We start from the raw sequence: 13801 nt of genomic DNA on the forward strand, positions 1-13801 counted from the left end.
GGGGAAGATGCGGCTGCTGCTGGGCTGGCTGAGACGGCGTCTGGGGGAACCTTGAGGTAGGTTCTCTGATGCCATGCTTTCTAAGCGAGGCTATTAAATAGGGAACATGGTAGTTTTCATTTTCTAGTCATTTCTATGCACTTTTACTTCCTTTTTTGATTTTCATTTATGTATTCTGAATATGGTCAAATTGTCATCAGTCTAAACTATTAATTTTATCTATTTCCCAATAACCTCAAATGTACCCATCCAAATGGATTGTTTTTAATCAAATGAGAAAGGTCTCTGTCAGACATCAGAAATGATGTAGGTTTCTCAGCACAAACATTACCACTCTTTCTCCTTCATGTGTAAATGTAGCTCTTCTCTGTTCCATGAACACATTTTTGGCCCTGATCCTAGGCTCAATTTCTGTTTCTTCCTTTACTTAGGAAGGCAGGCTCTGTATTTATCAGGGATTTACCAGGTCACTCTAGCAAATAAACTGTTTGAAACAAAGGATGGGTTTTCTTTAGTGTCTGATTTAGAGAAGAGGCTGATTATTATGAGTCCATGAGCTCCCTCATGTTTCTCTTCCTTCTAGAACACGTCCCTGCAGGTCCATGTGGTTGTGCTTCAGGGAACCACGAAGTCAGGACTATTACAGACATCAGGCTTGCGTTCCACCGTTTTCTTACTGGAGACCTATTGTCCTTTGCTGGCCCAGCCAATACTCCTACCAAGAATTCTGGTTCTTCTCAGATAAAATGGGTGGGGAGACTCTAATTCCAGGATAATTGATTGTATTTGCCCAGCAGCACCTCACTCACACAGGAGAGATCACATGGAGCCACCCCCTGTCCTCTGGAGTGACAGAGTCCCCTTGCTCACCTGCTGGACTCCCTCCCTTAGGGCAGGCTGTTATTGGAAGCTTATGTCACGGAATCTAGTGAGTTACAGCTGTTCATTCAGGCAGATGATTCCACCAGGCATCTCTGTTCCTCTGAGAATGCAGGGCAGTGAGACCCAGCCTACTTGATCAGGAGAAATAGTCCTCTTTCCTTGAATGTAATTTTTCATTTAAACTTTTTATATTCACTTTGTGACTTATTTTGGGTAGGCTCTGGGAGTTGGTGATGGACAGGGAGGCCTGGCACGCTGCAGTTCATGGGGTTGCAAAGAGTCGGACACGACTGAGCGACTGAACTGAACTGAACTGACTGACTTATTGGACAAGGTTTGTCTCAGTGCTCCTGTTGCAGTTGTAATTGATGATGATGTGAGAACAACAAAGGGAAGTGAAGAAGCCAGAGGGGCTGCATCTCTATCACTTTCAAGACGTTAGTTTTTTTGTTTCTCTTTGCAACTTTTCTAGAAAGTAAAATTGCACATTTGTTTGTGTGGGCAATAGAAAACAAGGGTAAGTCTCAATGTCATGAATACGAAAGAAGGGAAGTGGTTTCCCCCTGACCCAGTGACGTGTTCTGAGTTAGCAAACTTCAGTGCAGCACAGCTGGGGACAAGTCTGAGGCAGAGGGAAACGATGAGGCCAATATGAACAGCAGAAAGGCTGGGACAGGGCTGCTTCTTACAGAAGCGCAAAGAAGGACAAGCCCTTGATCTGTTGACTGCCGTCAGCTTTGTAAGACCAGCCACCTAATTTTTCTTTTCTTGAATCAGCATGTGGTCAGTATAAGGGGAGGAGGAAGAAGTCACACTCACCAGCTCACCAGAGACAGGCAATCAGAGCCCCAGTTGCTCGAACACTAATGCTCTCTGGCAGGGTTGACGAGACCAGCCTTGCTGATCATCTGCGTAGGTGATAAATCCACCTGGGCAAAGAGAATATGCTTTGAAGTAACTAGAATGAAAGGGAATTAAATGATTCCAAAAGAGCCTGATCTTAGTCTAGCTAATAGTAACTATGACATTAAAAATAATAACTGAATTTTATTGATTACTAACCCTCATGATCTCCCTAATATTCCAGCTCTCGGTACTATCACATTGATGGGTTGGGTTTCTGTGGGTTTTTAAAGAATTTTTAAAATATTTATTTTATGTGTTTATTTGGCTGTGGCATGTCTTAGTCGATGTATGCTGGTTCTTGGATCTTGGTTGCTTCATGCAGGATTTTTACTTAAGCCATGGGAAGTCCTGCTTGCCAATCAGAATCTAGTTTCCTGGCGAGAGATCCAGCTCAGGCTCCCTGCTTTGGGAGCATGGAGTCCTGGCCCCTGGACCATCAGGGAAGTCAACGGGGAGGGTTTCAATACATGAATTTGGGGAACGCACACACATTCAGTCTGTAACACGGTAGTAAGGAGATACCAAGGTATTGTGTTTATGGCAAGGATTCATTAGCATATATTTCATTCTTGATATTAGTGAGGAGTAAGAACACGTTCCCTGATGCTGCCCTCACTTTCTATGGCACCTCCATCCTGAATTGATTGCTAATTAAATGTTACAAGACTACCGTGGACATGATTACCAAGGACCTGCCAGAAAAATTTCACAGACTATTAATGTTTATCAAAAACGACAGAGACAACAACTACAAACTCCTTAGCCTTTGTGAGGGACTCACGCAAAACTTCCAGCATAGTTGAAACTGAGTTAATAGTTTTGTTTCGAAGAGCCTCCCGCTAAGACTTTATTGGAATAAAATAATCTAATAATAAAATGGCAAATCCGGTTTTCAAAACCTAACATGTCAGATTCCAAACTGCTTATCTAGACTGTGACGCCTGTGCCCGCTGCGTGCACTGAGCACTCACTTAATTTCCTAGTTTATTTCTAACACAAGATGCACCCTTGTTGTTTCATACCTCGATGTGACAAACCTCTTATTTCCATTAGTTCACATCTACCTCCAAATTCTAGATAAGCTGAGCAATTTACAACATATCTGATTATTTTGTATAATAAGCAAAATGAAATTATCAACTGGTAGTTATTACTGACAGTCTAAATGTGATCGACAAAATAATAATTCTAATAATTATAAAATAATCATATTTAACTGTCCAAGATGATTCATATAGATTGTGCAATGAATCCTCACCATAAATTGGGGATACATGATGGATAAGATCCTTATGAGTTTTGACTCCAGCAGGGGATTGGGTTAGAAACATTTCAGTGAATCCTCTGTAGAAAACACCAAGCTGATGGCTCTTGTGACTGTAATTTTAAAAAAATACTTAATGCTTTTGAGAGGGCAACAGACAGGAAAACTGGGGGTCTTCAAACAGAGGAAACAGGCTGCAAGTGTGAGACATTTTTAATCTCTTTACTCTTGCCTGGAAAATCCCATGGGTGAAGGAGCCTGGAAGGCTGCAGTCCATGGGGTCACTAAGTCGGACATGACTGAGCGACTTCACTTTCGCTTTTCACTTTCATGCATTGGAGAAGGAAATGGCAACCCCCTCCAGTACTCTTGCCTGGAAAATCCCATGGACAGAGAAGCCTGGTAGACTACAGTCCATGGGATTGCAAAGACTCAGACATGACTGAGCGACTTCACTTCTCTATACAAATTTAAAAAGAGGTTTCTCTTAAAATTCTGTGTTGCCATAATGACACCTGGTTCCACCTGAACTTAACTTTTCCCAAACCTTGAGCTAACCAATGTATTTTTCTTCTGGAAATGTTTGTCTTAAGCTGTTAATGTACTGTGTATTTACCCTAGACTCTGTGTTTAAGTCAGTTCCACCCAAAGGCTCAGAACCGACTTGACAAACCAGTCTGTTATACTCATACACTGTTCTCCTAATCTGTGCTAATGAAACTGCATATTTGTTTGGAAATCTGCCTTTCTTCAAGATTCACGTCCATCATTTTGTGGCCGGGGATGACTCACCTGGTGCCAATGTTGTCTCAATGCATGTTGTGGGTGAGGGGCCCGGTGCCATTCTCTGAGTTTTGAGACATTTCCATTCTCTAATTAGCAGACTGCTAGTAGCTATATAACATCTGGCGGAAGAGAAGCATGGGGCACTCTTACTACCCCCGTCTGATGTCTATGTCAGAAGCTTTCTCTATCTCTTTTATACTTTAATAAAACTTTATTACACAAAAGTGCTGAGCGATCAAGCCTCGTCACTGGCCCTGGATTGAATTCTCCTCCGGAGGCCAAGAATCCTGGTGTCTTTCGTGGTTCAGCAACAAACTGTTGCTTCCAAATTATATGAATTTGGCAAATGACAAAAAGAATAGAAGACGACCTATGCTAACAGGTGAAATGTGAGGGATGGAGCAGAGCCTCCCCATTGCCATCAGCAGGGAGACCAGGAGTGCAGAAAATCAGCACTTCACCTGGGCCTCTCTGAAGCAGTTCAGGTCCTGCACTTAACTCCGGAGCCCTCCAAACTCCTTTTGCTGCGCCCCAGCGGCCGGGAGGGGGCGCCCGATCTCTCAGTAACTGACAGACCCGCACCGCCCACCCAGCGGGACCCGCCTGCAGGGCTGCCCCCTGGGGCATCAGATCCACGGGGAGAACTCGCGGGTGGCCGTGGGCAGGAGCCGCGACCGGAGCGAGGCGCCGCCGGGGCCCAGGGAGAGCTTGGGGCCGCGGGAACACAGAAGAAACTTGCTTTTCGGGCCCCAGTGCCCAGGCGAGCTTTGCGCCGCATCGCTCAGAGCCTTTGATTTCTGCACCTCCAAATTCTAGATAAGCTACCATTGCATCCATCCTCCCCTTCCTGGGAGAAGATTTTAGCCAGAGCGGTTCACACCGGTGCCTTTTAATGCCGCGATTGACGGCTGGAAATCACAGCATGTTGTGGTATGTTTTCAGATTCAGGGTTGTTTTGGAGTGAGTGGAAGTCTTTCAGTCGTGTCTGACTCTTTGTGACCCCGTGGACTACACAGTCCATGGACTTCTCCAGGCCAGAATACTGAAGTGGGTAGCCTTTCCCTTCTACAGGAGATCTTCCCAACTCAGGGACTGAGCCCAGGTCCCCTCATTGCGGGCAGATCTTGACCAGCCGAGCCACAAGGGAAGCCCTTGTTTATGGGCAAAGGAGTAATTCAGCGAAAGGGAAAGGTATCTACAGTCTGGATGGGAATCTGCTCGATACTGGGACCCTCCAGTGGGAAGACTTGGGGACAAAACAGACTTCAAAAGAAGCTCCTAGGTACAGGGGAAATTATTTCATTTAATATCAATATAAATAGTTAATTTCTCCTGTCATGTTCATTGGTTGGAAAATGTTTTAAAATGTATAAGTCTTCAACTCACATCAAATTCAAATATTTTCTTTATGCCACAACAGTACTTTAACTTCCTGGCTTTAATGGAAGCAAAATCATCAATAATGTTTTCAATATTACTTTTTGGTATCTCTCTCTTCATCTGAGCGAAAGCCATATTTGACAAACTTATGAACCAGTAACTATTTTGAATAACTCATTTCAATTTGCAAAATCCTTTTTTCCTCTCATTTCTTTTAAACAAAGGTCATCTATTAAGCATTTTTTTTAGTCAGTTTTTCATTGGAGAGTTTCATGAACTTTTTCAAAATGTCTTCTCATGCGGATTAAAATGCTTTTGATTTCAGCATAATGTGTACTCAGTAGACACCAACTGTGAAATAGGCAGTTGGATATATAATTCCAGCATGCGTCTTTGGAAGACATCATCATCAGGATAGATTTTTAAAGGCCTGAAAACTAGAGCAGGTCATGACCTACTTCATCAGTTTGGACAGAAGACAGTTCTGGGCTTGGAACACAGGAAAACCACAAACTCCGTGGTCACAAATGAAATTCAGACTGGATACCAGCCAGATGGCAGGAGTGCAGTGTGAGTGTGAAGCCTGGATCTGGTTGAGGACCTTGCAATCTGTGTGTCTTCTAGCTGGAGATCACGGAGTTTGAACGAAAATGAATCATGAGCTCCTTTACCTGGGTAAAGAGACAGTGCAAGAGCAGTGGGTGCGTTCTCTATGGATCAGAAATTCACAGAGGAAGCCTGCACTTCCAGTGGATATGATGGGGAAAGGCTGTCATCTGTTCTAGTGCAGTGGTCTTAAAACTAACGTCTCAGCTCCACAGCTCTTCTCCTCAACGCTGCTCTGTGATGCTGGGGCTCTAGTTCCTTCCAGGACATTTCTCCTTTGCCTATAGATTGTTTTTCTGTCCCATGCCAGTTCCAAGGGTGGACTAGAAGGCTGGAAGGAATTTTCTGTTTTCCTGACTGGAGTATGACTGATAACAACCGCCATCAATTAGGAAAAGGAAAACTAATGGTTGCTGCTAGATGCTATGTGTCACCAGTCAGATGGGCAAAAACTAAAAAAGATGATAAGACCCTGTTTTGGTCAAGGTGTGAGAACATATAAGAGCTTATATGGTCTTGATATGGATTAATGTACCATTGTTATCATGGACAGTTGGCAGTATGCATGTGCAAGATTTATGTGTTGACAAATAATATTGACTTCATGCCCCTTATTCAGAGAAAGACTCTCACTAAAGTATGACACCTGCATTCACTTGTAGCAGTCTCTCCTCTAAAGGCACTAATTTCTGAGAAGGAACAGCTCTAGGAGGTGACCCTGCCAGCACTTAGGGACTGGAGTCTTTATGGAAAACAACTAGGATCAAACCCAGGACAGCCCAGGACTGGAGAGCAGAACCTCACACTGCATGGCCCTTGCTCTTTTCTTCCTGCCTCTGCCTTGCTGCTGAAAGACGGAAACCCAACAGAGAGTTGAGAAGGTGATTTTAGAAATAGGTTAAAAAGTAGTATAGGACTACTCATACTAAAGAACAAGAAACATTATTAATGAGTAATGTGTGTGATTCTCTGCAGTCCTAGGAGATCTCTCTGATTTCCCTATTATTCATTTTTATAGTAGATCAAAGCATTTTCTACTAATCCTTCTTTTTCAAAGAATTTCTATGACTTCCTAGAATGCTTCTAGAAGGCTGAAACACAGAAATTGGAATTGTCTCCAGCATTGAGCACAGAAGAGTTCACAAACTAAATTGTGAAACTAGCACCCAAGTTAAATATTTTTACCAAGGACCAGCATCTTTCCAGTGTTGCCTTTCAGTCACTGCCTCAGGCCAGCTGTCCTGTCTGTTCCCTGTGGGCAGCTACTCTGGGACTCACTGTCCTGATCATTTCTGCCAGGCACACTGTTATGCTTCTTGTAATATGGGCCCATTGATCCTAACAGTAACCCTGTGAAAAACTACTGCTATTTTCCACATGTTAAAGAAGAGAATCAGGACAGCATGTGTGCCTGCGTGCATGCTAAGTTGGTTCAGACAGGTCCAGCTCCTGTGATCCATGGACTGTAGCCCACCAGGCTCCTCTGTCCATGGGATTTTCAAGAAGGAATACTGGAGGGGGTTGCCATATCCATCTTCTCAGTGTTTGTGATATTTTCCAGGGTCATACTGCTGTTAAATAGCAGAGCTGCATTCAAAGGTTTTAAAACTTCTGGAGCTCTCCTTTCACTTGTGCTCTCTTGCAGTGATTTCCACTCAGAGAAACTTTGAAGCCAGAAACCATCACAGAACAGAGCTCCTGTGTTGGAGGCAGTGAAGATATAGTGCAAGGGAGTGGATTGTTCAGTAAAGCAGGACCGAGGAGAAGGCGGGAGGAAGAGTAACAGGTGTCAGGCTCAGCCACTCAGCACCACATGTTCGCAGCTTCCCTGGAGGAGGGGAGTCCTCCCCCCACATACTGACACCAACCATTCTCTGTAATTGGGTATAAACTAGTTATACTTGTGGCTTCAGGACTACTCATCTACCTCCGTTTCAGAGACTCCTTTCTACCTGTTTCTTTTGGGTGGAGGGGGCTGCACTCCACAGCTTACAGGATCTTAGTTCCCTGACCAGGTATCCATGGCACCTGAGTGTCTCACACTGGAAGCATGGAGTCCATTCCACTGGACTTCCAGGGATCCAGAAATTCTACCTTTTGACAATCATTTCCCGAAAAGTGATACAACTATTCTGTAGTATAAATGGACAAATGCTATTCTATGATAGGTTTATGTAGACCAAATAAGTATTTAATTCTTCATAATGAAAACAGTCATTACTTTCATAAGAAATTAATAAATAAAACAAATTAGAAGATTAAGGAAATGAACATATTTTCTAAATTTTATTACAATGCAGAAAAACATTTTTACATGAAAATATAAATATGATGAGATAAAATAAATACATAAATAAACATAAATAACATCAGGGCAGTCATCCCTTACGGACTGATCCCTGTGCAGTTGAATACTTTTTATATCTACTTGCTTATTGCTACTGAGAAAGTACTATTGATTGAATTCAGGAAACATGGTGGCTAAAACAGAAATCAGAGTCTTCTGAAATGACTTCAGGGGAGCGTACAAGGGTGATGTGGCATCTTAGTCACTGAGAGTCATATCAAGATGAGTTTAGGCGTCCATCCATCATTCTTAACCTTTCATGCAAGCTGGCAGATGAAGAGAAGGATCTCATGATTTCCACTCTGACGGTTTCCCAGGCGCAGTCGCTGTATCCCTTCTCGTTCAGGTAGACATGGATGCCCTGGAAGTACCTCTTCACGGCCAGGGTGGGGCCCGTCCTTCCCAGGGCAGAGTCTTCCTCTCCCGTCACCTGCCCCAGGCAGGCGTCCAGGTCGTCCAGCTGCTGATGGAGTCCAGTGCGGAGCTGCTCCAGGAGGGTGGTGTCCCAGGCAGCAGAGGAGCGCTCTGTGTGGAAGAGGTTGAAGCTCTGCTGGAGCATCTCATGGAGCACAGAGATGGCCTGGGCCTCCTGGAGCTGGCCGCCCTCCACCATCTCCTGGGGAAAAGCAAAGTCTTTTCTGTCTTGCAGACAGAAGCGAGGGGAGATTCTCCTCATTTCGCCCAGGAGTCTGATGTTCTTCCTGCCAACCAGCACGTGGTTCTGAGACAGGTCACAGCCCAGGGATCCTCCCGGGCCGTAGCTGACCAGCACCAGGGCCATGAGTAGAGAGAGCACGAAGGCCATGGGGAAGATGCGGCTGCTGCTGGGCTGGCTGAGACGGCGTCTGGGGGAACCTTGAGGTAGGTTCTCTGATGCCATGCTTTCTAAGCGAGGCCATTAAATAGGGAACATGGTAATTTTCATTTTCTAATTGTTTTAATACACTTTCACTTCCTTTTTTGATTTTCATTTATGTATTCACAATATGATCAAAGAACATGTCATCAGTTTAAAGTATTAATTTTACCTATTTCCCAATAATTTCAAATGTACCCATCCGATTGTATATGTCAATTAAATGAGAATGTTTTTATTATTCATCACTTTTATTTACACTGTTCAGCATTTTCCGCTCAGAGTTTCAGAGCTGGAGGAAGGACATTCAGTGATGGTGTCTCTCACTGGAAGCTTATGTCACAGAATCTAGTGAGTTTCAGTCATTCATTCAGGCCGTTGCTTCCACTGGGCATCTCTGTTCCTCTGTCTCTTTCTTCCTGTGAGAACGAAGGACGGTGAGAACCAGGCTACTCCTTCAGGTAATACTATAATATTGAATGAAAGGTTATTTAGAAAATAATCTGTTAATGAAATGGTATTTTTAACAGTAATATCGGAATGTTTTTTACTTGTTTAGGATCCTAATCCTCAAGAAGGTTTCCAAACCTCTCAATCTACTTTAAACGTTCCCTGAGGAGCTTCCCTGGTGGCTCAGTGGTGAGGAGTCCACCTGCCAACAGGACCCCGTGCGGTCCTAGAGGATGCGCGTGCTGCAGGACAGTGAGCCCGGGGGCACAGCTCCTGCCCTGTGCTCTAGACCCCGGGCCCTCACCACCGAAGCCAAGTGCACTGGAGCCTGAGCTCCCCAACAAGAGAGGCTCCCACAGCGAGAAGCCTGTGCCCCACAACTAGAGAGGACCCACCTCTGCCACAACTAGAGAGAAGTCCGTGCGGCAGTGAAGACACAGCACAGTGAGAAATGAATAAATGAGTAAAATTATTTCAAAAGTCCCTCTGACTTTACATATAGCTACTGAGTGCTGTATGTCCCAACTAGAAAGAAGAAAAAGATGATTGATCCATCAATGTCCTGAAGATTGCCTACATTAAATACATGAATTTCCACAAAGATCTTTGTTACTTTGAGAAATTGTATTCTTCCAGTGTTCACTTTACTAACATATGTCCTGTGAGGAAAGCTCTGTCCCCCTGTTGCTAAATGTATTAAATGTATTAAAAGCCCTGCACGTGGGATAACCTAGGTGCACGGTCAGAGGAGCCCCTGGTCCCACCATTGCTCACTGTGGGGCGGGGTTTCCTCTATTTACTGTGTTTCTCTGGGAGGCTGGACAGTCTGGACCCACAGTGCTTGGCAGGCAGAGCAGGTGAAGTCACAGGAGAGTGTCTGACAGAGCTAGAACTTTCACTCAGGTTCTGCTTTTAGTTGGTGGTTTGCAGTCATAAGGGGAAATTGACAACCAGAAACCGTAATGGAGAAGGACACAGCTGTATGAATGGAGAGGACGCCTCCATGCAGAGTGAATGAGGAGAGCACGCTGGGGATTTCTACACTGAGAGGAAGTGCTGAGGATTACGGTGCCTCCTCCTAAGAAGTCAAGGGTAGGCATTCCTTTGAATGAATTATGCAAAGTTTAGCAATGATATATGTGTTTAATATATATAGATAAGCTTGAGAAACCCTTTAACTTCTTTAGAGTCACATTTATCATGGCAGCTACTGGTTCTGCATGGCCTCTCTTAGCTGTCTCTGCAGTCCCCAGCCTGCCTTGTTCTTCTTGCCTCCATTTGAAGAGTTCAGGAAGACTCTTTTCTCAGGAATGGCCAAGTGTAGAAAACTTCCTCCCCCTTCCTCATCCTACTCCAGGATCCTAGACTCCACATATGCAGATTGACCTCCCATGATGGATGTGCTGCTGCTGCTGCTGCTAAGTCGCTTCAGTCGTGTCCGACTCTGTGCTGCTCCATAGACGGCAGCCCGCTAGCTCCACCGTCACTGGGATTCTCCAGGCATGCACACTGGAGTGGGTTGCCATTTCCTTCTCCAATACATGAAAATGAAAAGTGAAAGTGAAGCCACTCAGTCATGTCCGACTCTTAGCGACCCATGGACTGCAGCCTACCAGGCTCCCGTGTCGCTGGGATTCTCCTGGCACGAGTACTGGAGTGGGTCACCATTGCCTTCTCTGCATGATGTATGTGGTTCTCCACTAACCCTTGAAGGTGCTCCGGTTCTTCCAGGCCCCAGGCAGGCACCTGAGTCCATGACCTGGGCTTTTCTCCACCCATCTCCCCCCAACCTCTAGTCTATGTCTCAAGAATCACATTCAATCCCCCCTCAAATTGTCCATTGTTCCTTCTATGACCCAGGGTGGGTGACCCCGTTCCCTCTTTATTAAGGTGAATTCAGTATAGGTTTATCTTGTAGTATCAGGCTTTGGGTCAGGTTTTATTCAAAGATGTGTGCAAGCCCGTTTGTTTTATTCGAATTACTTTTATTTTATCTACTGAAAAACAAGAGTAGTCTTGTACAAAATATAGTACAAAGCAAGTATCTTATGAATGATAAAGATTTAAACTCTATGAACAGCCTAAATATTTCTATAATTTAAATAAATAAATAAATATTACAACTTTTTATGATATGAAAAATGGATTCTTAAATCTGTTTTAAACAATTATGGTAACTAAACCTTAAACCTACATTTAAATGAGCCCATATATTAGCCATTACTTATGTTTCATCTGACACAAAAATAGAGTTAAAGGTTGCACTTTGAATCCTAGAAAATAGCCATTTCACCGACCAGATGAACTGTTTTCAGATTCAACGCCTTCTTTATTTCCTGAGTTTTCCGATGAGCTTATTGGCTAAGACCAAGCACCTTCTGATTTCCATGCTGACAACCTCCCAGGCACAGCGGCTGTATTCTTTGAGATACACACTGATTCGCTGGAAGTAACCCTTCACAGCCAATCTGGAGTTCTCACTGCCTAGAGGTGACTGTTCCAGCGTCCTTCCCTCCCTCACACACGTGTCCAGGTCCTCCAGCTGCTGATCAAGTCCCATGAGGAATCTGTCCAGGACGCTCTCATTTCGACCTGCGGAAGAGCCCGTGGTGCTGAAGAGCTGGAAGGTCTGCTGGAGCAACTCGTGCACAACAGCTGTGGCTTCTGTCTTCTCAAGCCTGGTCCCGTGCACCAGGGTCTGAGGAAATCTGAAGTCAGTCCTGTCCCTCAGACAGGACACAGTGGGCACTCTCTCCATCTGATTCCAAAGTGTGAAGCTTTCCAGATCGCCGTGGCTGGCAGGCAGCTCACAGCCCAGGGAGCACGTGGGGCTGGAGCAGAGCATCACCAGGACCAGCAGCACAGAGACGGGGAGGGCCATTGGGATGCTGGGGGCTTGCAGGACCGCCTGCAGGGAGGTCTAGGCAAGTTCTGAGGGCTTGGGGTGATGGGTGGCTCTTAAAGAGTGAGTCGAGAAACCTTCATTTTCTGGGTTTTTCCACATTTTCCCCTTTGCTTTCTTTTTCTACTCTTTGTAATGAAATCAATAAAAGTGCTAATATTTGCCATGAGTGCCTAGGTGGGGGATATCAAATCATGCATGCCACTGTGGTTGATAGCCACACAGCCGTATATTATGCTTTTCACACCTCCTTAGTTGTTTCTGGGAGAAGAGTCTGATCAAAGTCAGAGAAGGGACAAATATTCATACAATTGTGGCTTTTCCAGGTCACCAAGAAATGTTGAAAAGAGCTTATGAGGGAAGCTTTTGATTTTTCTCATTTTTCCCTCATTGACCTTTTCTCCCTTCTTTAAATAATTTGAAAAGAGCTTATAAGAGAAGCTTTTGATTTTTCTCATTTTTCCCTCATTGACCCTTTTCTCCCTTCTTTAAAAAATTTTCATTCTGTATGTACCTTTACGATGTCAGCTGAGTAGGCCTTAAGCTCCCTGGAGACATTATAGGGGACAATATCACTGATGTCATTTGTTAAAAATGAGTTATTTTGCAACTATAATCCACAAGGCACTTTTTAAGGTGCTGGTTTTCCTAAACATGTTTGCCTGTGTTTATTTCTCTTTCTCCTCTACCACTGCAATATTTCACAGGATGCTTTGCTTCAGTCTCTGTGTGATAGTGCAGATAATCTCATCTCCTTAGATATTTCACGGGGAAGTGAAAATCTACCATGCACTCAGGGACGCTGAGGTTGCAATTACATTTCTCCTTGTAATGCTTGTCTTTACCAATTCTGTAAGGTACAGATAATTTTTAATAATATTAATGAGAGAAATTTTTGCATGCAGCCTCTCAGCAAAGTGTTTTTAATAAACATGAATTAATCTTCACAGCTTTCCTATGAGATAATTACTATAATTATTGACATATTTGCAAATACTGCTGCTACTGCTGCTAAGTCGCTTCAGTCGTGTCCGACTCTGTGCGACCCCATAGACAGCAGCCCACCAGGCTCCCCCATCCCTGGGATTTTCCAGGCAAGAGTACTGGAGTGGGTTGCCATTGCCTTCTCCAGTTTGCAAATAAGGAAACTTAAAACTCAGAGAGATTACTTTACGTGCTAACAGGATTAATTGCATAAGTGGTACTTGACCACTATACTCTTCAGCCTCCACATTATTCCTCATTAACCTTAAGCATTCTCCTTTAGCTACATAACATACAGTTGTAATTAAGTAATCCCTCTAATTATGTAACATTTGACTGCCCTGAGAGATTGTAAGCTCCCTAAAGGCAGTAATGGCACATGTGGAGAATCCAGGAAGGTGTGTGTCCCAGAGGAAGTGCACAGAGGGGTCTCTGTCC

The 13801-nt window shown here is 44.2% G+C and overlaps 2 protein-coding genes across 2 annotated transcripts; both read right to left on the bottom strand.

Moving 5' to 3' along the window:
- Nucleotides 1-8388: 8388 nt before the first annotated feature.
- LOC138080664 (interferon omega-1-like) lies at nucleotides 8389-8976 on the bottom strand. The gene has a single exon (XM_068973550.1). The coding sequence runs from the start codon at nucleotides 8974-8976 to the stop codon at nucleotides 8389-8391; it is 588 nt and encodes a 195-aa protein (XP_068829651.1).
- A 2830-nt stretch (nucleotides 8977-11806) lies between these two features.
- LOC138080888 (interferon alpha-2-like) lies at nucleotides 11807-12358 on the bottom strand. Its single transcript, XM_068973754.1, has one exon. It carries the CDS (start codon nucleotides 12356-12358, stop codon nucleotides 11807-11809), a length of 552 nt encoding a protein of 183 aa, XP_068829855.1.
- Nucleotides 12359-13801: the final 1443 nt, after the last annotated feature.

Source organism: Capricornis sumatraensis, chromosome 6 (assembly GCF_032405125.1).
Source record: "Capricornis sumatraensis isolate serow.1 chromosome 6, serow.2, whole genome shotgun sequence".
Taxonomy (NCBI): domain Eukaryota; kingdom Metazoa; phylum Chordata; class Mammalia; order Artiodactyla; family Bovidae; genus Capricornis; species Capricornis sumatraensis.